At 41.7% G+C, this 24,392-nt stretch overlaps 2 protein-coding genes across 4 annotated transcripts in view; both read right to left on the bottom strand.

Annotated features, from left to right (window-relative positions):
- The window catches only part of LOC106110149 (dystrophin), a 191,479-nt gene extending 170,667 nt beyond the window's left edge, over positions 1-20,812 (bottom strand). The window contains exons 1-3 of the mRNA XM_013291864.1: positions 20,736-20,812; positions 20,520-20,624; positions 18,463-18,568 (exon numbers count right to left, since the gene is read on the bottom strand). Of these exons, the coding sequence (XP_013147318.1) occupies positions 18,463-18,568; positions 20,520-20,588 (175 nt within the window). The 5' untranslated portion in view covers positions 20,589-20,624; positions 20,736-20,812. The remainder of the gene's footprint in view (positions 1-18,462; positions 18,569-20,519; positions 20,625-20,735) is intronic.
- LOC106110150 lies at positions 9,173-15,830 on the bottom strand. 3 transcript variants are annotated; one of them, XM_013291868.1, is made up of 2 exons: positions 15,741-15,830; positions 9,173-10,995 (listed from the first exon to the last, which is right to left on the bottom strand). In XM_013291868.1, the coding sequence occupies exon 2, from the start codon at positions 10,782-10,784 to the stop codon at positions 10,047-10,049; it is 738 nt and encodes a 245-aa protein (XP_013147322.1). In that variant the 5' UTR covers positions 10,785-10,995; positions 15,741-15,830; the 3' UTR covers positions 9,173-10,046. The 3 variants fall into 3 exon arrangements, with proteins under 3 accessions (XP_013147322.1, XP_013147323.1, XP_013147321.1); XM_013291869.1 differs by having other exon boundaries at positions 9,173-10,938; positions 15,362-15,822; XM_013291867.1 differs by having other exon boundaries at positions 9,173-11,315; positions 15,491-15,822.
- Positions 20,813-24,392: the final 3,580 nt, after the last annotated feature.

Here is a 24,392-nt window from a genome sequence, read left to right as displayed (position 1 = left end):
AATACAAAATATAAAAAGGGTTGAAACGTAAAAGTTTTTAACGAGCGAATATTATTGCAACTTTTAAACGGTTTACAATCGCCCACATAAAAGTCACTTAACACTGGTAACATGTTCTTTACTTAAAAGTTATATAGTTTGTTATAAGTTGAACCCATTACCCACCGCAGCATTACAGTCCTGAACAACCACAGAACAGAACGCCGAGCCTCAAGGAAACCTTAATGGAGCACGCAAGCTGACGCCCCGACCGCGCCCGGGCGCGCCCGTCCTCCACCGCGGTCGAAACCTACTTGTGGTGCCAACAAATCTACTTTATTTTTTGATACGATTTCTTTTTCGACATATTGAGTTCTAATATTTGTAGCAACAGAACTGTATTAAAGACAGAAATAAAACCAACCCCAGCTCCATTTAATCCTACTTAAACGGTTCTTAAATAAATCTATTGATATTTCAATAGCCGTAGTTAGCTTGATCTTTAGGTATTAGTATATTAATTCTGAGAAATGAGCTTGTTTAATAATTTAAATTAAAAGGGTTCGTAAAAGATTTAAACCCGAAAAATTACTGAATTACTACTTTGCGTAAAAGTTGAAAAAAAAAATTAAAACACAATGCTGATAAAAGTATAGTACAAAATAATTAGAAAGTAATTAAATCTGGAAGATTCATCATCATTAACGCTTTGAACAAGGTTCCATTTAGAACGCCGATCGTTGTCGTTAGCCTCGCAGTCTACGTATAGCTTCGCTCTACGTCCTCCCCCCGACAGCGCCCCGCGCGATCACTGCCCAATAATTAACTATATCATTGTTTTAACTTGAGCTTTTCTCGGTCTCTAACTTTCCACTTTGACTTAAACATTAAAATACAATTCAAATCATTATCAGCTTGCTCTTGTCCCTACCGAGTGTCGGCACAGTATGTGTTGTTCGCTCTTTAATATACAATTAATAGATAGGTAGATTCAACTCTTCAGGTTTAAATCTATCGTACCTAATTCAGGTAAAGAAAAAAAATCTTTTATTTCACATTTTGCGTAAAATAAAAGAAATACGATTTATAATATCTCTCCCTAAACACAGGTAAAATAAAATACGGCAACAATTTTCCATCATACGAATGAATAAATGATATTATGTGTGAGCCATTTCCCATCGATACGAGAACAGAAAAACTATTTGAAGACAAGAGGGAAGGCAATCTCATCGCGCGGGCAGACAACACTTCCGTATTGTGGGAGTGAGGAGGAGGGCATAAGGAGAGACGGCGTTGTTACTGGTGGAGAGGTAGGGTGCAGATACAGTGTCGATGGCAGCGGCATAATGCTTTGGCTAAATGAAAAATCTGTTGTATAACTAACAGTATTATTTAAACTTTGCTAAAATGCAATTGAATAATTAACGTATGTATTAAATTCCTTGATGTTCTGTGATTTTACTTAGTAACTAAACATTCAATAAATTGATCGTGTATTTAGGTCTTGCAAGTATAAGCAGCCTGAATAGTAGTAGTTAACTAATTCATAATACGTAGAATACGACAATTACCAACCAACAAAGGTCGCACAACAAGATACACCAATATTCCTAAGCACTAAGCTACGCGGCCTTCGCCTTGATGTTGATTACACATATTGTTAAATATTTCAAATAAAAAGCTTCTTTATCTTGGTCTTCATATTTTAATTTTTTTATAGTTTTTGCTACCGATAAGATGTATCATGGGCTGAAGGAGTGGGTAATTGCCACTCGGGGGTGCGGGGTGCGGGTGTGCGCCGTGCGGGGTGCAGGTGAGAGATATGCTAATCTAATCTTTATTGCTTAGGTCACGCCAGTCTACTGCCATTACGAGTTCGTGCGCGGAAAAACTTCTAGTTACATCAATTAACGATCTTTCGTATCTTGGATGTTCATCTGCATAGAGCCTATTACATTATTTAAAAAGGTAACTAAAACAATAACCTTTATAAATTATAGTAATTTGAACATATACTCTACGTTTTACGTAAACTTGCACGTAAATATGAAAGTTTATTGTTAACAAAGCTGCGGCAGTAATTCGTCCATGCAACATTTCACCAGCGGCCCAATTCAAACACACATAAAACTCCCCGTAATAAATACGGCGATTGCCCGGATGTCCACCCGTAATGCCCTCTCCGGCTATCCCTTGCCGCCGCCATTTTCGTCTGTTTCCAAAATAGCTTCCGACGACCCTCGCCCCCCGCACCGCGCGACTCTCTTTGCCCCACCTTGTAAAGAATGGATATTTCTTTTCCCTTGGAAGGTCACTGCCTATTTTTTTAATCATAAAAAGGCATTTAACTGATTTAATGAAAAATTTAAAAAATGCAAAATCCTACGCAGCTAAAATTCCTATTTTGTTTTTATCTTCAAAACAATTAGAAATTTAAACTTTATTCGGTGGTTCTCAATAGAAGGCAATGAGGTTAGCGGCGCGAATTCCTTCGCTATCGAGCGCGGCCGCGTCTCCGCTCGCTACGTACAAATTACATTTGGTCCCGGATCGAGTTAGTGAAGGCGACTTAATTCTGTTACCAAAAGTGTGGCTCTATTCAAATTCGACAGCAATATGATTATAGCAACGACTGGGGGAATTTAACTCTTCAATGGAAATTTATTTCCGAATATTTCTAATTTAAATTATTTTCAGGTTAAACATTAATAGTAAGGCATTATTCGGAATAGGAACAGATTTGTTATCTTAATCGTGTTTACACAGATGTACTGAAAATTTCTACGTATTTCACTATTAGAAAATCTTAACTTTACTCGTGTAAAGAATAAGTGCCGGCGGGCTAAGGTGGGGGGCGTGCGGGGGAGCGGCCACGTATTCGATTACCAACGGCGAGGTGAGGCAGCAAGATAAATTGTAATAAAATATACCTAGACTAGTTCATTGAACTCGAATTGATTTAGTCGTTAGGTTTTTATAACACTGAGGTTTTTACACGCCTAGTCATTGTGAACATATCAAGCATTCAGGTAGAATACAACAAATGTCGCTATCCACCAGCAATGACATACAAAATGCAGCTTTTACATGTAACGCTAGATAGGTGAGGTGACATTGACATACGAGGAGACTAATGATGTATTCAAAGAGCTTTCGATTCTTCCTGCTCAGCTGGCGCGAGCTCAAACAAATCTAATAAAGAGGGAGGCCGCGAGGTGCACGGCCCGCTGCCGGGGTCGACGCACGCGGCGCGCCGGGGGCGGGGGCGGGGGCATTAGATGGGGTAGGAGCGGCGCTCTGCTCCCCGCGGTTTGCATTGCCTAAACATTCCTACACTACAAAAACACATTGTCACTCCTCTTGTTACCTTCGATACGTTTAATTAATATGTTATATTATCTGTTTCCTAATTTTCTAACAATTCTGGGTACACATTAGTATCAACTATTTCGGAAACCCACACATAATGTACAAACTTTAAAGTCTCTTTAATTTAATTGCTATTTTATTTCATAGATGCAAAGTATGACGACGACAGTAACGACAACAAATTAGTAAGTGTGGCAAAAAGATCAGAACATACAAGTCTCCGTCCAGCAGTACACGACTCGTCTACAGCTCGCAGCAATGTGTCAACGTCACTGCCACTTACACTACAACTCGTAAAACTGCAGTTGTTTTCTTAATTTTATTTAATCGAAACAAACAATATCACTCATTGTTACAGTTTTTCTTTATATTTCCTTCTTCACAAACACTGTGGGTTCATACTTGTATAATTAGTAGTGTTGTTGGCATTTTGTATATTTTATTTTCATGAAGTTGGTCCTCAGCAATCAGTCGCCGGCCCCGGCCTAATGAGTTTCTCCGGACAGTGATAAATTTACGCCATATTGTGTAGTATGCTTTATTGTGCTTCAGTTTTTACTATAATTATATTTCGTTCAAAACAAACTCTCAACTTGTTGACCCCAATGAGAACATAGATCGATGAAAAAAATGTTGTAAATGTTGTTAGTAATAATTTACAGTATTTAAATACTCCGCGCTCGGTTTGTAGCAAATAATGCAACAATTGCTCCCTGCAGGCGGGCGTGAGCGTGACGGATTAGCGCGCTAATTAGATCACTGGCCCGAGCGCTCGGGTTTTATTTGTACCATTTATATTGTTATAATTTTGTTAGTTTCTACACGTTCTAGAGTATTCTGCGCGCGTGAATGAATGGATTACCGGAGTATGTTAGTGTACAGCAGTAGTGACGCTCGCGAGTGGCCGCGGTCGGCACACAGTTATGCCAAACTGTTTACTTTTGTGGAATTGATTTGTTCCAAATGCAACGCACACAAAGTTATTTGTAATTTAGTGAGTGCGGACTGCGCATATCATCACTAAGTATAAAGCCACTTCTGTTTTATTGTTCTCCTGTTTGTTTAAAATAGTCAAGCGTAACAAGTTGTCCATAATTGAGACAAGTACCATTGAGTCATTGAATAATAATTAATAAACGAATAATATTTTTAATTATAAAAATGTAAGGCATCAGATGAGACTGATAGATACTGAAGTGGAATCAGTTAAACAATACAAAGTTTATCAAAACACAAAGGAATCAACTGTGCGGTGCTAACTCTGAGCGGCTTACTAAACAAAAGACAAGCGACAGCCGCGGAACAAACGCAACGCCGCCTCAGCCCGCAGTCATGCCGGGATCTAACCCAGAGACTTTTCAACAATCGTATCCCTCCAAGGCTATTAATTTATTTACCTCGCGGGCCCTGGCCGGGGCTGCGGGCTGCGGGGCTGCGGGGCTGCCCGCGCAGGGAACAGACCCTCGACGTTTTTTATTCTGGATTGCCATCTTTTGATTCGTTTCGATCGTTATTTACGTTTAACTCACAATATCAATTTTATTATGTTTTGGGATGTAAAGAAGTTACTTTAATTGTACGGCTATCAAAACTATTTTTATAAAGATTGATTTGTACTTAGTAAGAGACTAACTCCTAAACGTAAACAGTTTTTTTATGATAATGTTAAAAAAGAAAACTCTGTTCTTATTTCAACTAAGCAAACGTAACTGAACTTTATTTCTATACACTGATACAAGAGAACAATAAAAAATATATAATGTTTCATACTATAATCCCCGTTAACAAGGGCGATGTATTTAAATGTACCAGCCCACCTCTGTGCGGAGGCGAGCTTTGTTAACGTACAGCGCTTTAGCGGGAATTGCCACTTACTGCCGGTCCAGCGCCTCAACTAAATGGAATTTTGTGTCGCCGTTGAGAGGCATACATTTAAAGAGGCTTAGTTAAACTAAATCCACCCTTAAGTCTGGAGAAATACGAGTTAATTTGAAAAACATCAGTGTAAAGCCTCCCTACAAATCCATTAAGAGGTGCGACACGCAATTTTAAGAAGGAACAAGGAAACACCGTGTGAAGGACAACATTGCCACTGGCCGCCAATTGATTTGCAATCGATCGCTCATTTGCCTCGGAAACGATGTTTAAAATACATTAAATATCACACTTTTGCCGTCTTTACTATACTCATTGCTTCAGCATCCACTTGTGACGATAAAACAACCGGCGTGTCATACAAACGTCAACCAGAACAGACGGTCAATCTAATTTGGTTGCAGTAAAACACAAAATGCAATAAAAGTAGCTGGTGCTTTACGAGCGCGTCCGCCGTCCGCGCCTCAGCCGCCGCAGCGGGTACAGTCACCAACGACATGCTCTTGTTTATTGTTATTGTAACAACAAACAATTTATTGCAACTTGCTGTTAGCTGATTAAGTAATTTTAATGTATTTAAGGAGAGTCAAAGTCAAATGTAATAATTTTATTATTATTAGCTATAGTTACGAAAAAGGTAAAGTTTACTTTTAGCTTCCGTGATTAAAATGTTACGAGGTCGTTCGTGACGTGACAATAAGGGCAGGAGGATGCGACGCGCAGGAGACTTTTAGCTTGTTATGTTGTAAAGATGAGAATGTAAAAAGCGATGGCTATTGGCGATTGCTACAGTCAATACATGTAAACGGACTAAACGCGGTTGGGCTACTTAAAGTACTTAGCACATCAGAAAAAGTGATGCGTTAAATTTAATATTCCAAGTAAATCGGAAATTTTATTATTCAAGAAATAATGACACGGTTCAAGAATAATTAAATAGAATCATTCGGTAGACACAATATATTTTTTAGGAATATTGTATGTGAGTGTACATGAATAGAAGTTGGGAAGCATCCAACTCGGAGCAATATTAAAGAAGAATTGATTCCTTTTTCGTCACGATGTTATTGTTGATGTTGCGAGCAGTCGGAACTCAATGGACAGAGTTGACTGAGTAGCGGTATGTATTAATCCCTGATATGTGTTATAACTATTGTGAATACATAATGTGGTCTGTCAGAGGAGTGTACTTTCATATTTGAGTGTTAAATTAGTAAGAGCGGCGTGTACGCGGCCGTAAGCTCGTATTAATTGCGCGTCACGAGGGCTGAGCCCGCTTGCAGGATTATATCACATGCGAATGAAAAGCGGCGGTCAACACACCGACACAAAATTAAATTTTAATTTCATTTACATACGTATAAAAATATGGAAACACATTGATACAGAATATCAACTCGGATGTCATCAACATCAAATTTATGCCAATGATGAAAGTCTACGACAATTTGTATGTCTAAAACAAGAGGTGTCTTCGTGGAGTCAGCCATGTCACCCCGAGCATTGCAAATTTCGTAGAAATTCATAATTACGCAGAAAGCGCTGACAACGAAAGAGACCAGCCACCTGCAGGCGGTGAGTCGGGCATCAAGCTATCATCCCCCTTGTTTACAGTATTACGCCCCTGCGACCCGAACACATTGCACATATAAACGAGTAACTGTCGAAGGGCCCAATGTCACATTTTGCACATTTCAAAGTATATAAATAAATAATGATTAGTTACTTAAATAGAATTTCATAAAAGTCTATAAAGCAGAAAAACTTTCTGAATGATTGCTAGCACATACAACTGTATCCCGAAGTAAACGTTTGCAGAGGAAAAACTTTGACGAATCGATCCCAAACAAAGAGATAAAGTTTACCAACAGCCGCACGAAGCGATCCGTCATCACAAAACTTTGATGAAATCATTGCAATTTGAAAACGGAAGTGCTTAAGTTTACTGCATGAAACTTAGACGAAGTTTACGCAACCTTTGCATAGATTATCTCATTACCGTCCTTAGTTATATTTTGTTTATAAAACTTATTATTAAGTTACATGTTCTCTTGCATATCACTAATGTCTCCAAGTGATGAGTTGAGTTAATACTGCCAGTGATATTTAGCTAAGATCGCAGCATAGCAATACTTGTACGATTCCTGCAAAAGCGGGCTCACTAACAGTTCCTAACTTCTCCGGCAGCTTCTGTCCAGCTCAAGTATCTTGTTGTAGCTAAGACTTTTAACGAAACAACTTTGAGTGTTTGTCTCACTTGAATTCATTGTGTACATTTTATAAGTTTTACTCGAACACTCTGTGAGTAAAGTTTGAACGAACCGTCATTTAAAGCAATCTTATCTAACACATTTGAAAACAATACAGCAGTTACAACGTGAAGTAAATATAGAATGAAGGCAGTACAAAAAACAGCAGAAAGTCGATACGCCTACTTGATTCATGAATTGGTACAATCCGGCGACAAAGGCGCGCCGCTCGCCGCCGCTCGTCGCCGTGCCCGCCGGGGACACGCCGCCGCCCGCGGACCGAAACAAAAAGCCTTTCCAACAATTAAAACGCAATAAAGCCGTAATCGACCAAAAACCAACGTTTATGATTGCGGCAATTATTTTACGACTCAAAAACAATTGGGAGGCGATTTGCAGCCGTGTTGTTTGACGTTTTATTGACATACCGCCTCGTTGTTGTTTTGTTTAGCGCGTGTTGAACGTGGCCGTGAGGATTATGTCGTTGCGCGGGTTTGCATACATGACCGATTACTTACGACATAAAATACCGGTACACCCTAAAATAACTAAGCTTTAACTATTTAATACAAACATCCTGAGTGCGGCGCACGCAGGATAGCGAAATTGAACATAGTTTTAGTGTAAAACGCCGCAACACGTGGCTATATAAACTTCAATTTATTGTGAGCTCTGTTTTTACATGTTGCACAGTAACACCCGGCAGCAGATAGTCAAGCAGACAGACAGACGGAGAAGCCAGGTTATATTAATTGTTATTTTGTAATAACTCGATAATCTCATTACTTCCCACATTCTGCAATATCTCTTGACATTTGTGGAAGTTTTTCTTTGCTATGGGTAATAATGGGCGCGGGCTAATTGCACATCGACTCTGTGTGAGAACAAAACGCACAATGACTCTTAGCTGATGAATGGAGTGCTCAGAGGTGAGGCATTGTGCTCGGCGCACAGAGCAGCCCGCGACCGGTACACATCGCGGGCCCGGGTCGGCGCGCACTCTGATCGCAGCTACTCTGTGAGCTAACTGTAACTTGACCCACGGCTGCTTAATCGGGTTAGCCACAGTACTGTGCGTGTGTAATGTTGAACTTTGCGATGTACTTACCGCAACTGTTGTTGCAATAAGAACAGCTTTCTTGTAACAAACATTGCACAGTTAGTATGACTGTTCAGGCAATTAAGTGTTCGTGTTCGTGGAAGACCAGAGATAGAAACATAATATACACACACCAACGGTACGCTAAAAACTACTTCTAGCAGAGTTTCGGTAGTCAAGTTTGGCATTTGTAGATAAATTCTGAATTTTGTGCGATTATGTCTAAAAAAATCAAAGGAAAGTGCTCGTAATGGTCGCTTTATTTCTAGTATCATAATTTGTATTTGATCTATTAAAACATCAAAAAACAATATCTCCAATTAAGCTAAAATGTATTAATAAATAATCATTTTCAAAGTCCTAAAGTAAAAAACCTTTACGTTGGGATTAATACAAAAAGACGAAGATTTTAAACGTAGGTAAATCTATGTAAATAGTTTGGTGTTCACTCTCAGCAACAGAGCGGGAGAGGAGTCCTTGATGTATTATTTATGGCCGGAGCTGAGGGGACCTCGCACTAGAAGCCTCACTCTCGCTGACGGTTTAACATTTCCTACATGATCCGTAGTAATAAATTATTCAAGATATTTCAGGGCCAAAAAAATAAGAGAAATAAGATTAAAACCCCTTTATTGCCATCATAATATATACGAGTACCTATTTACAGGTATACGGAGTCTAATACAATTTACATTTAAAAAAAAATGGGCTGCAGGCTCAGCGTGTGTCAATGGGCAATGCCACGCAGAGCTGATTTTCAACCTGTCTCTTTGGAGCATGTTGCGCCTGTTCAGAGTTGCCCAACAGTTGCTATGCAACCATAATGACAACTTGTGGCTAGTTAATATAATAGGAATATAAAACAAAAAAAAAACAATGATAAAAAGCCCTAAAATCCCTATGAAGTAAGCAAATAATTAAGAAGTATCTCCGCTTCGCACGGCTACAGCTAACAAAACAATATTTACTGGTACGTTGTGTCTGTTTGTTGCGGCTTCTCCATACATCATCACATCTTTGTAACGGTGATCATACTACGTGGCGTGATATTAGATGGACAGAGAACGTTTTGTGATGAGAACGAGCTGGTAGCTAAACACCGCGGTCCTCACGGAATATTTAAGAGCAAATAAATAACGAATAATTTAAATAATGTTACTAGAAACTTTTTTTATGTACATAAATTTATAAACTTTGTTTGGCTGAGAAAAGTATAACATAGTAATATGTTTTCGAATAAATAATTTGCCTTCCGTGGAATTATTCTCCCCGAAGACAATTTGCAGCATTTCTCAAATACAGAAAAGAAAATAAAAGTTGCTAAACAAAAATTAAGTGAAGCGAACTTCGCCCATGAATAATAATTTTCTTTAAGTCTGTGGCTCCGAGCAGACTGCAGACATCAGACGGCAGGCGAGTAGCAACGTTTCTGCTTTTTATAAAACATCGTAGTGATTTTACAGAAACGATTGTCACATTTCGGTAAATGATTTCTGTAAAAAAACATGTGCCATGGGCTGTGTGACGTCGCGCGGGCAAAGAATACCTGATTCCGGGCTGTGTCCGAGTGAGTGCAGGTCTTGCTGCGAGCGGCGGCGCTGGCGGTACTCGGCACGCGGGTCAGCGCGCGGGTCGGGCCAGCGCGCGCCGCCCGGCGCCGCCAGGTACTCCTGGGAGGAGAAGCGCGAGGCGCGCGGCGGCGACGCGCCCGCCGGCCCGAAGTACTCCTGCCGGAACACGGCCTCCGTCGCCTGGCTGCCGAAGTGTGCGCGCTGCATCAACGGCTCCGGCCCCGGACCCTCTGTTAGCTCGTGTCCGTGGATGGAGGTCAAGCGCTGCGGACCGAACTCCCGCACGCGGCCAGCAAACTCTGCGCCCATGCGGTGCGGCGAGTAGTCCAGCCCGCGCGGGCCCATCTCGAAGTGCCCCGTCTGCTGCCGATGGCGGTAGTAGTTGGGCGAAAAAGGATTCTTGTTGTCGAGGCGCGCGGGGACGCCGGCGTCACCCCTCGTCTTCTCCTCTATCCTGGCCTTATCGGTGGCGGCCGGCGGCTTGTCGGTGCCGTTCTGACTGGGCTCCTTCTTGTGCGTGCCGTCCTGTGCATTCCGTATCTTCTGGTGCGGCGGCGAGTCCGCGGCGTCGGCGTTGGCGCGCAGGTTGTACTCCTGTATCTTCTCGGGCACGAAGCCTTGCTGAGGTAGGTGCGACATCACGACCGTCACAGTATAAACAACATCAAAACGCTTGTATACGTTAGACTACTATAATTGACTACACAATAGTTCGTTTATCAAAACACTACAACATCGCAGTCTCGATTTCGATCGCGGAGAGCACATTCACAACATGCTCCTGGTACAATAACTATGTATATATTCGTAACTTAGGAAAAGAATCACAACCGTATTTATATAAAATGAGCTGGAAGGAAATATTAATCAATTACGTCAAAGGGCTTTTATGATGAAGATTTTTTGATATAAAGGCAAGCGAACGAGCGCAGGAGGAAAACGCGTCCCTTTGTATTTTCAGCGAGGTTTTGTGCAAACTGCTCGGACCCTCTCTAGTTTACCTCATCAGGACAAAAATGTTTTCTTAAAGAACATTGCCACATTTTGTATTTGATCAAGATACAGAAACGTGCTTTTATTTTTCTGAGATACTTTCAATGAATTTTGCATGATTTTTAGTTGCAGTTCAACATGTCTGCCAAAAAACAGTGCGCGTCTGAACACCACCAACTGTGGAGGCCCATTTAATGTAACACCGTTGTCACCGAGGACGCACGCGGCGCCGGTAAATATGCATTAGACTATCAACGCGTTTGTATCTACATATTTGTTCATACCTTTTCAACTTAAAACTTAAAAACGAAATTAAAGGGCACCGTAAAGCGTCGGAATTACATCAAAATTTTCCTTTGATATTCCGTAGACAAGCGGGGTCGCAATTAATTAAAAAAAATTACAAGCATATCTTTCAAAACTCGCTTAACTAATGAATTAATTAAATGTTAAGACCAGTTACTACACAGGAAGTCACAAGGAAGAGACCCAGTAAAGGCAGCGGCGATGCGCTACAGTACTCAAGATGTTCCAGCTCTCGCTCGGCCGTATCATCCGCTTCCATTTGCTAACACAATAAAGTATTTTCTGGTCCGCAGTATACAGGACGGTTCGCAAAGGCGCTGTACAAGCTAACATCAACCCACCACCGATATGATAAGGTTTAGATTCGCCGCTATGATTTATTAAGAAAACGACCTACGGGGAAAAGTGAAGGAGAAAAACCACTTTAAGAAAATTGGTAAATAAATTCAATGATATACAGAGCATTCATATACTCTGGTTTGCAAACTTGACAACGGACTTGACTATAATCCTGTGCTATCAAATCATCGAAACTTTAAGAAGGCGATGTCTATAAACATATTATGAAGTTATAACAATTATTTAAACGGAGTCGAATTAACGAGTCAGGGATTTGGAAACATCCCTGACTCTTTCCTTGCGAAAGTGGTCGACATTTTTTTTATAGATGTGCCTAAAATATTTTACTGATGACAATGTGTAGTGCAAGTGACATCTCATAGAGAACAAGTTTAAAATGAGATCGTTTAGATTCCGGCACAGCAAGGGCGTGAGTGTCGGTTAGCCAGCGCGGTGGAACGTCTCGCAGCGGAAGTTTCTGCGGTCGGAGTCGGACAAATAGATTTATGTGCAAACTTTGTTCCGCGGTGGTCGGAGGCCGCGCTCATGTTCTCCGACAAGCTTCATACTGTAACGTTAAATGCAATCGCCGCCAGGGGCAGGAAACAGTGGGCACAGACAACTTATTCTATAAGTATTTGAAAATTACTATTTTATTACGATCATACGGAACCTACCTCAACATATCTAATGTTGTACAAATACATACTTCATTTATATCTACAAAAACTGTCACTTATTTTTTGGCAGTGCACTTAAATGGTGATATGGTCGCTACACTTGGCCGCGCTCCAGGTGCCGTCTACGCTGCGTGGCGGTATCGAGCGGTCGGCGGCGGCTCCACTCGTCCAACATTTGCTCGCAACCAATTCTTATTTGAATGTACTTCGATATGAACGGTAACTGAAGGAATTACCTTCATATACCGATCGAATGCACATTTGCTGTAAAACTATATTGATTCTATTTAAATCGCAATAAACGTTTCCAGATCAGCATTGCCACACTTGACCTACTCCGTTTCTAATCGGTGCACAGCTCAACCACAAAGAGACTGCTTTAGCATCGTTCATTCGTCGCTCAATAGTAAACTGTGAAAGCGTTTCGCCGATTTAAAAACCCTACTATATTCATAGAATTCACGAATAATTTTTACGATTTTCATTTTAATATACATATGCAATTCAAAACTAAGAGACATAAGACTGTTAACACTTAACCGACGCAATGTTAATCACCAAGTTAATTATGTGACGTACGGCTATGTGACCCAAATCCGATGGAATTCGTAAGCACCGACATATTTACATGTCAGAGAGCTAGTGCTCACTGTCAGGTCTTAGACGCTAATTGGTGAATGAGATGAGCGTGTAGCCGCCACTGGTCGGGCGGGGCGGAGGGCGGAGTACGAGATAACATTTAGTGTAACTTCTTGAATTGAAAAAAAAATGCCAGTTATAGGTCAAACCTGTGATGTAAACAAATTGAATAAGCGACTGCTGTAAATATAACGCTCTTGGATTATTCCATTTTTTTAACTAAAGTAACCTAAGAGTACGGCGCTCGGGCGACTGAGCCCCTCCCCGAGCTCAGCTACCCCCGCCCGCTCGCGGCGGCCGTAAGCAACCAAACAGCGAATTTGTATGCAGCCGACTCACCTCGGAAGATGTACTGAATTGTAATAGTTATCCATATCATTTTCTTTTATGAAAATTGTACTTCTTACATACGGTTTCCAACGATATTACGCCTATATTCAATGAGAGAATATATCTTACTGGTATTATAAATGCGAAAGTTTAGATGGTATTGCAAATTAAATTTGGCATAGATATAGATATAGAGGATGGTCGAAATATAGGCTACTTGCTTTTTTAATTCCACGCGGACGGTGTCGCGGGCTAAAGGTAGTACCTTATAATTCCGTTTTACTATTATTGTCATCGTTGTTAGAGCAATAGAATGTTGAATCTTAAAAACCTACTACATAAAGACTAATTTAAATTATATTCCGAGATGTTGAGTGATATAGACCTTTATAAAGGGACACAATAAATAAATTATCTAAACTTATGTCAAACGAGTCTCGATGCAATGTCCGGCGCGGGCTGGTGGCAAACAGCCAGCGCAGAAGATCATATCGTAAACGTCTGAAAACTAAGATTTATTCCGCTTATTCAGATATGTTGTGACAAGCAAATCACACTGAATTGCGACTCCAAATGGAAAGCTACACACACATCTAGCTTTTACAAATCATACGCTGTTATTATATTGAGGAGAATCTACGCTCTTTTGGAAATTTCAGTTCTAAAATATTATTTAAGTTCAATACAAATTCTTGGAAGTTATCGGAATCATTTATTATTTACGAAGTTATCGCGAGCAACACAAAGAAAAAATATATCGAATGTTCTCCAAATCAAATGAATATTTGATTTTTCTTTTACCTGCTTCACGGAAATAAGACGACAAAGGTAAGTTATCTCTGAGCACTTCAGAATTTATTCTTCCATCTTTCAAATAATTTAAGTGTCTTTATATTTAACAAGCGATCTTATAAAAGTCTATGTTTGAATATTTGTTCAATATCAATATGTACAAATAAAAATACACTTTAATTTACTTTTATACTTATACTTATCTATACTATTATAATAAAGCGTGAACACACACTTCTTTGTTGCCTAAGATGTCAGCAATTACTGCATATTTTTGAATAATTCTTTTTTTAATAAAAAAAGCCCTACACTTACGACACGCTTCAGGCTACATATTGTCACGCCATTAAACTTAGGGGGCAAACATTTTGGAAAAAAAGCCTAATGTGGGAAAGAGACCATAAGTTGCTGCTAACATCAAGGAAGCAAAGTTGCCATGATTTGTGATCATGTCATGTCATATTGGCATTTGCAATTGAGAAATTGACAAAATAAAATAAAGTTTTTATAAATATCTGCGGATGAATCCGCGTGGGAATAGCTAGTTTTTAATAAAGAAAACTTAATATTATTTCGGCATTTGATCTGAGCATTTGGTTCTGCTTGTTTTTTAACCATGTCGTGTTAAAATTCTTTTGGTGTTACTGATTTCAAGTATTTTTACTTATTAACCTGAGAACACTAATTTTAAAAGTATGAATAGACAAAGTTTTACATATTGCTAGAAATGACCCAGTAAAACTACACTTATTCACTAGACTATGTTTAACTCTCAGAGAACTAGAAATTGTTCCATTTCTTAGCGGCGTGCTGCCTGCCTGCAAGAAACCGCACAAGTATTGAGAAAGAACCGTTACAATACTCTCAAGATAATTTAATTTAACTATACAGCATAAAGCAGCGGTCGGCTACTGCCTTTAGTATTTGTGAAGATGCGACAAAGTAGAAAAGAAGTCATTTCATTTTCAGGTAAGATTGTACTCTGGTATGTCACCTACACACGAAGGTGAATTTGAGGAAGTGTATATTTTGTTTAGCAGACATGTGACAGAGCAAGACAAACAATGAACTTCAGTTAAATTAGTTTTCTGTATCTTGATCACACAAACGCTTTCCGACACGGAACCTCACACCGACTTTATAAAACAACTAATTTTGTCGAAATAACATCATGAATATACAAGTAACGGAAACGGCCCGTTTATTGCAACGAAGCACGCGACGCCCTTGATTACATTTTTACAAATGTTTATATTCAACACAAACGATCGATTGACATTGATGTCACGATGACAAAATGACACGAGTTTGTTGACACCGCGACGACGGCGGTCGCAGCTCGGCCACTGCCCGTCAACTTGTAGCAAGTGACATGTGAAGCCACTTATGCAATGGCTCTATTGCACATCAAACATTGCACCGACACCATGACGAAGAACAGTCGCGCGGCGAGAGCCGGCGCGCACACCGTCCTGATGAGGTAAACCGGCGAGCCTAGAACAGGGCTCAACAGAACCTTATAAAAACACTAAGGTAAACAGTGATATGTGTAGTTAGAGGCGAGAGCTCGGGCGCGCCGGGCGGCCGACGCGTGCGGAGCGGCGCGAGGGCGGGCGGCGACTGGCCGGCGGGCGCCCCGCCCGCGCCGTGCCCCGCCGCCCCCCGCCCCGCGCGCCCGCGTAACGATCACGCCGCCCGCCCAGCGCCGTCGCGCGTACTACCGCCGGCCTGAATGGGGCCGACACGCTTCTACCTTTATTATTGCTATGTGATAAACTAGTCAAGGTTGTTTTAAATATTATCTATTCGTAACTATGAATCCTCATTCGTTAAATAAGTTGTAGTATGTTTATTAATAACATTCATTAAATAAAAACAGCATGCACATAGAAATGCGAAAGTCGTTATCATAGTGCAGCAGTAGGCGTAGTATGTAAACTGAAATAACCGGCGAGAGCGCGCGTGGCGGCCGCGCTGCTCATTGCTCATAGTTCAATAATACATTTTATTGACATGTCGACATGCGCGGGCACAACTGCTTCCGCCGTCCCACGTGTAATGAAATAATAAAGTGTAACACAGTATAAGCTCGGTTGTGTGTACACTGTGCGAGATAAGACGCCGGTGGCGGTGCAAGTAGTGGCTCATAGAGTCGCGTCCGTCGCAGACACGTGCTGGGTGCGGTGCGCGGCCTAGCCGGTACGATTGTGTCAATAAAATAGACTACAACATAAAAATATTACCCCTCTTCTTAATAATTCACCTTCTGTTCGGTTCGGATGCATTTGTTATCAACGACTGGTGTTGATATATAGATATTGTTACTTTTGTTGAGGAATTCAAAAATTGTTTTAATATCCCACTTTTTGGTAAACAAATGAAGACCTTCGTAATAATTCCTAACTTCACACTAATCTAAGTCACTCGTGACGAGGAGTGAATGAAACGATTAGTTAGCCTGATAAGTAAAAACAAGTACAGTAAACTCGGCGGAACATATAGCTAAGTGCCACGTGAATATTCAACCTCAATAAACTCAATAATCACTAGCTCGTCTCGTACACTCCTACGAGAGGTTGCACTTAGCGCTACGACCCTACGTCGGCGTAGAGCCACCTGCTACGCGCTACGGACACTCGTTCGCTTCCGTAGTCCGTAGAGAGTCGACTTTGTTTTAAAGATTACTTTTCAATATAGAATTAAGCTAAGCAGAGTTCGTCTTTCGCCATGTTCCCGTCATATAGGACAGGAATCTCTGCACTTTTTTTATTGATTAATGACAACATAGATTCGGACTTAAAGAGGTAGCTCCAATCTGTGTAAGATAAATAAATAAATTGCTTTTATTCACTCGGATTTTCAAAAACTTCCAGAAGCCCGTGATAAAGCTCAAATATACAAGAATATTGCTGATAAAATAGGTAAACTGAGTTACACTATGTTAATTAGATCAAACTAGTTATTAACACTTGACCCACTCGTATAATAAAATCTGTGACGTAATTATCAACGAGGCGGGCGACGGCCATCCGCTCGGCCGCTCGGCCACGGTGAAACATACGCAAATCACCTTTACCTCATACCTACCCTTTGGTCACTGTCGCTGGTAATTGACCAAGTCAAGTTCTGTCAAAAAAAAAGACGCTAGCGATGCTGCCCTGCTGACGCTTCCCGTACACAACCCTGCATGGTAACGCAATGATATTCCCGACGAGTTTTTGGCGATATCCAACTATCCGGAATCCAATCTACTTCCGATGACTTTCAAGCGAGGGCTGTCTGCCCGGCACACCTCTTCGCAGACACACGCACTAAGACGGAGGGATTTTAAACTCTTTTGTTGGATAATAAATTTACCAACATTAAATCTGTACAGTAGGACTGCAAACTTTAAACATATATGTAGTTCGCCACCAAATGAAGAGAACCCATCTGTACCGAACGAGTGTTAATTTTATATGTTCGTAAAAAAATGTATTTTTAATTTACGGAAGGTGTGTTTGCTTGCTTAATGACTGTGGCATCATTGTGTATTGTCACTGCTAGAACAGCGATGCGTCTGTTTCAGGCGGCGATTGCTGCGGCAGAGCCGCGCTTCTGTCTCGAATCATTGTCATACAAACACAACTTACGTACAATACTAATCACACAATACACATATCATTGGTGCGAGTGTCATTATGCAACTGTTGTGAGCTGCCGCAGTTCATTCAACTATCGCGAATCAAGTGAATTTTAAGTACATTTTAAACTTTGTGTTAATACGATCTATGATTTAAATATACTTGACAGAGTAGAGTAAATAATTTTCTTACGCAATTGATGAATGTTTGTAGGTATATAATGATTTCTAATAATGTGTCTCATTTTAGGTGATTGCACAATAGCGCGTTAGTAGGTTCTGCGACACATCCTCGCTCGAGAGCTCGAAGCCTTCGTAAGTCAACACATCCTTACAACTTTTTTGTTGACACGTTTTTCTTAATTCTCAAAGTATATTACGTTTTACAGGTAGTCCATAACAATATTCTAATTTTGCTACGTATTTTTTGGATTAACAATCTGACGTACATTACATTTCGGAGGACCGAAGTTTTATTCGAGATTTCTTGAGTCATATCCTAGAGTAAATTGTTACAATAATATAAAATGTGTCTTCAAGGCGGGGTAAGGCGGGGTAAGGCGGGGTAAGGCGGGATGTGCAGAGTGGTGCAGAGCGGTGTAGAGGCAGCACTGACCTTTGCCGTGCAGCTGCTGGCGGTTCTCCGTGGCGCGCAGCCCGCCCGCCGCCTGCACCAGCTCCTCCAGCTGCGGCTTCTTCTGCTCCAGCGAGCGCAGCACGCCCTGCAACACGCCGCTCATCTCGCCACTGGCTCGCGCGACACGCTCCACCTTGCCACTTTTCACTACCGTTCGAGTCGAATGAAACCGAAAATACGGCGGCAAATCGGTTTATTCCCAACCGACACCCCGCTCTGTCCCAACGTGAGAATAAAAAGTTTCAACCGTCCCATCTTTTAGTCCCACAATAATCAATAAGGTGGCAGATGGAACAGTTATGAAATTATACAAGTTCTAACCGTCCCCTTGTCGCAAAAGATGGAACGTATGAAACTTTTTATTCTCATCTGTCCCCTCGTGGGTACAGAGCGCGGTGACGGTTGGGAATAATCCGGTAATCGTGTCACGTTGCAGGCGTCTACTTAAAGTTAGAACATCTAAAGTCGTTATATCCATATCAAACGAATCGCTTATAATAGTTGATCCTATTTGAAGGCAATGCAAGGTATCGCAGCGGAGGCGGGGGCAGCGCACGCCATTCGGGGCCGGGGCCGAGGCCGGGGCCGAGGCGCGCTAACTACGCTAATTGCTAACAAACTAAGCGCGCTCATCTTAAAACCCTCATTAATGTTTAAAAGTTGTGAGAGAACTCACACTAATGATGTCCGATGGCGAGACGTTGGATAATATATTCATTACGTGTTGTGGCATATCACATCGCTAGTCATATAATGATGTGATACGACCATATGATAAAAAAGCAGGAATTTATTGAAAAAATACCGAGGTTAACTTTTTAATAACATAGATACATATATTTGTGATACTTTATGAAATCAAAGGAACAGTAGCGTAGCATTCCAGCCGCCTCCCCTGACAGCCGGAGCGCGACTGGCGGCGGGCGCGGCCGGGGGGGGGGAGAGGGGCACCCTTATCGATCCCCACCCCCACTCCATAACCTCGAATATATTAAAAACAGCTACCTGTTCCAACCAACTAATAGAGCGGGAAATAAGCGAAACTAGAAAGTGCGTGTACCTAATGCAGTCCGTGTAATAGACATTTTTAGAATGTAACGGAAAAGGTGTCAATGAAAATAAAAGTTAATTTAATTACTATTTCTCTTTACACAATTAATGTAATGACTGTTGCCGTCTATTGTAACAGAGCTGAAGTCGCGAGGCGGCGCGTTGCCCGGCAACGGCCGTGCGAGGGACCGACTATTTTTATATAAACATTGCAATATTGAAATGTATCTAAATTTTAATCATTCAAGAGAGACAAGTACAAGTAGAGGTACTTTCTCATATGTTGGCAAACGCCGGCAAGCGCTTTGTTAATTGTAAATTCTAAATAAAACTAATATTTCATAAAAAAAAAACTGTCGAACGAAGTTTCACCTAAAACTATAAGACATTTTAAAATATATTTTCTGATAAAATTAATTGGATATTCAGGACAGTGTACAAATTAAGTACACAATGTCACGCCATCTATCGCAACATGTCGTCACTAAAACGTTACAGTTTAGTTCTTGAATTCGAAAATAGATGGCATTCGGTTTTGCAAAGATTCTCTCTAAAGTTGTTCGGTTGAAAGTTTGCGACAGTCGCTCCATCTATGGGAGCATTGCACTTTTAGGTATGTAGCGGCGTGCGGAAGATAATCGCGGACATACAGACACGCCAGACGTCGGGCCACGAGAGCGCGCGGCTCGCTGCGCTGTCTGCCGCTTGCTGTGCAATAAAAGAACACAATGAAAGCCTACGTCGGCCTTCGCCCTCGCCCTCGCCCTCGCCCTCGCCCTCGCCCTCGCGCGGCGCTGGCCTCATTTAAATTCACATCAGGAGTAGATCCTGCGAGGATCGATACCTGTGGCGGCGAGTGGCGAGCGCCGGACGACACTACACCGTCCCTGGTACCGGTGCCCGTTTTACTCTTTGAAATTATTGCTATTCTTCAGTAAAAGAGTAAGCAAAGCAAGCCGCGTCCCGCGCGCTGCGACTCTGCCTACCTTCTGCTTGTCGAGCTGGTGCAGCACGTCCTCCACGTCGCCCACCGCCACCGGCTGCGCGCGCAGCATGGCCGCCTCCGTCTGCGCGCACACCCACTGCCGGATCTGCGCACACGCAACCCGCCCACGGTAACAACTACTCTACGGCATACGTTGTTTCACGCGAAATACATTCAGATCGACCTGAAGATGAACAATAACAATGCACAGACAGACCTGTTGCACGCCGGCGTCCACGTCCGCGGGCAGCGCGCCGCCCGCCTGCGGCTGCTGCGGCTGCTGCGGCGGCTGGCCGCTCGGTGCTGTAACAGACACGAAAAATAATACATATGAGGTTTTATCACAGAGATTTGTAATGTAACAAGTGAAGAATAAGTATGTTAACGACCCCCACCACCCCCACTAACCCCACCACGTACCAATAGGCTGTATAAACGCAGCCGCACCGACCATACACAAACAGCTCTAGATGAGCCCAGCAGGATCATAGCCAAGAGGACAACCAAACGCGGCAGTACGATTTTAAATTTTATTTTAAATAACTTTTACATATTATACCAGTGTACAGATTATGCCCGAAATATAAAAAAATCATAGATACTCAAGACCTATCGTCCATTACAAACACAAGACAATGGTGCAATCGAATAGTAGCAATGTCAAGTTTTGCGGCGGAGGCGGAGGCAGGCTCGCAGCGCCGTCTGCCGCGGCCTCAGTGCGACTTCGCACACATCTTAACATCCATACATACATGTACCGACGTATGCTCATACACAAAAACGTCTGCGATCAGATGCAAATCCCACCCTAAATACCTACTGCTAGCCTTTTGGAACCTAATTTGTATTCATAACATAGTTTCTAAACTTTAGGAATGAACATTTTTTTTAGATAATAATAAGTATGTCAAAATGTTTGATAAATAACAATTAGATTAACAACATAAATAAGCAGTGAACCATAAGAACAAAGTGGCCGCTATTGTAAAGGCAACAACAAAGTGTGCAGAGCTGTAGGCGCGGTGGACGGGGTGCGGGGTGCGGGGCGCGGGGCGCCGAGCGTACGCGACCTAAATATCTTCTTTTGTTGCAAACACACAATCACAAAAGGATTTGATTAAAGTTAAATCAGAGTTGTCTCTACAGTTAGCAATTCCGTGTATTTCTGAGACAAATTGTTTGCAACCAAGATCCCGTGGTCAGCTGACTGGCGTCATTTCAGCAAACTTGGCACTTGGTGCACATAGGTAACTGATGCTTTAGAAATTCTTGGGGGACGCAAAGTTGTGAAAAATAGCCGTAACATTAAGAAACGTCAACTAAAGTAAGTAATCTATTTGCAAGTCGAACAAGAGAATCATTTAACGAAAGACATTCATGGGATAAAACAAATATTAACTTTTGCATCTCTGTAATTTAAAAAACAATGCTAGAGACGCACAGCGACCTACATCCAGAGCATACAGAGCAGCGGCGGCGCGAGACCTCGGGGACCGCCGCCTCTGCAGCCGCCATTTTACCTCAGATAGCTCTTAGAAGCTTAGCTTAGCTTAACCTTAGATAGATTAGTAGTGCCGGACTACGTGAAGCAAGTAGAATTTTATTACGACGCCTGTCTGCAGACCGAGTTATATGCAGTTACATAGCCTATATTGAATAGCACTCCGTACCAAATATTATAACGCTAAAAAGGGCTTTGACAGAGTAAATGCCTTTGGGCGGTTTGTGCCCACCGCGGCGGCGTAGACCGATGTATTTTAGGACACGCCTTTCCTACCCTTGTATTGAATGTCGTTCGGATTTTGCTACTAGCTACGCTTAGTAACAAATTACCTTTTGTGTGGCAAATTTTTGTATATGTCAATCACTGTCGTAAGTCCTATACCGTTTGTCATCTGTTATTTTAATGGTGCGGACTACTTAACACAACAGCTGGTCGCGGCGGCGGCGGCGGCGGCGGCTCCCCGCGCTGCGCTGGCCAGTGTTTAGTATAATGAAGTCACATCTCCAGCCGCTACACTGTAGCGCCGTAGCGCCACATTGAGCTGCGTTTTCACGACATACAACACTAGTACATTCAGACCAAAACTATTAATATTTGCTGTTTTGTTATAGTTAACTTTAAGTTATCTATATATTACAAAATTTGATCGCAACTTCGTCTATTGCTCTTTCTTCATACTATTTGGTAAATCTTAGAACTTCCGAAATATGCGTTTACAGTAACATATACATACACTCGTTTTACACTTCTTTCAAACATGCAATATTCGGCAGCGCGAGGGGGCACAAGCGGGGAGCGGCAGGTGATCCGCAATCAAGTGCGACATTGCGCCGCCCGAAAGAACCCTCCCGACGTTTTCGACAAACATTTAGTTTTTTCAACCCGTCGCGTCGTGAACACTGCAATCCCTCGACAAACTCATCCCGCCTCAATGTACATAAATATTCATAAACCACCGGCGCTACACAGTCTGTCCGGAGACGAGTAAAGGTTCGATGTTCAATAGTATTTTTTAACTTTTAAAACATTTAAATCCTATTATTTTTGTAAAACATGGAATTTGGGCTCTGTGCCTTACTTTGGCTCTTTACATGTCAAAACTATCACTGGACGCCTTCTAATATATTTATATTGAATTACAATATCGGCATTAGGAAGTTGGCAATGGTAAGTGAAAATCGCACAAAGGTTGCTTGCTATAATTCGAGTAGGTTGGGGGCGGAGGCGGGGGTGGGGGCTAGGGCACGACCTCGCCCGACCTTGACCCGTGACGCGCTGCAAGACCTCGCTCTGAAGTTCACAACACTTCCTCCCTTTGTGTCAGGTGAATAAGATTTGTTTAAAACAAAAAGGTATGATTTTGATTCTTTTTTAATATCCGATTCAACATGCCAGCGCCAGCAGTGGATTACATTTTTCAGATGACGAAGGAAATGACAATGACAAAAAGATGCAGTAATCAGCGGAATGTTGCGACGCAGCGAGATGAGTACGCGGGGATGGTGGGGGTGTGAGTGCTGGGGCCGGGGCAGGGGCGGGCGGTACAAGCTCTCTAAAGAGCAACTTGTGTTGGAAAGTAAACAAACACAGACGACGTAGTCATTACTTTATTTTTAGTTGAAATGTGCTAACGAATCCTGCCGCTCTTAAATAGATACATTTTTATTTTGAATTTAACTCGCGCTAAATCTATCATATTTCTAGCGAAATTAACCAATACGTTTCATCTACAACAGAAAAATAGATAATTTAGAGAAATACTTGATTTGACTATAGAGAAATGTACATGGAAATAAATTCAACCATTTTTAGCGAGGCAGGGGGCAGCGGGGCAGCGGGGGCGGAGGCGGATCATTTCCAAACAGCGATCTGACAGTGCATTCGGTACAATGTCGGTTGTCATGGTGACATTTTTGTTTTGACAATAGCATCTTTTTAACAAATGTTATATAGTGATATTTATCTTGAAGTAATGATGAAACCATTTTTGATTTATCCACGATCCTCGAACTAAACTGGGCCGAGCCTCTGCTCTGCATTTTATATTACTTATTACTATTCTAACTTTTGCTAAATAGAACTAAATTTAAATGACAAAATTGATAGGTGCCAACAGAGACAACACAAAGGAAAGAGCAAAAAAATACCTGTAAAAAAGAGGACTCGTAGTTAATTTGTAACCTGGGGAACCGGCATTGACGCACCGCAGCGCTATTCCTAATATTGAGTTATAAAACAAACTAAGATTGAGATATACAATTTTAAATACACTCAAAAGTTTCAGCGGAGCGAAAACTTTAGTCGTGTGCGATACGATTTAAGGTCGAATTTACAGGACGAGGCTAATTAAAGGGTTGAGGCGCTTTGTGC

This window comes from Papilio polytes, unplaced genomic scaffold, assembly GCF_000836215.1.
Source record: "Papilio polytes unplaced genomic scaffold, Ppol_1.0 DF820844.1, whole genome shotgun sequence".
Taxonomy (NCBI): Eukaryota; Metazoa; Arthropoda; class Insecta; order Lepidoptera; family Papilionidae; genus Papilio; species Papilio polytes.
Note: the sequence above shows the minus strand (reverse complement) of the source record. Positions and strands in the feature narration are given on the sequence as shown.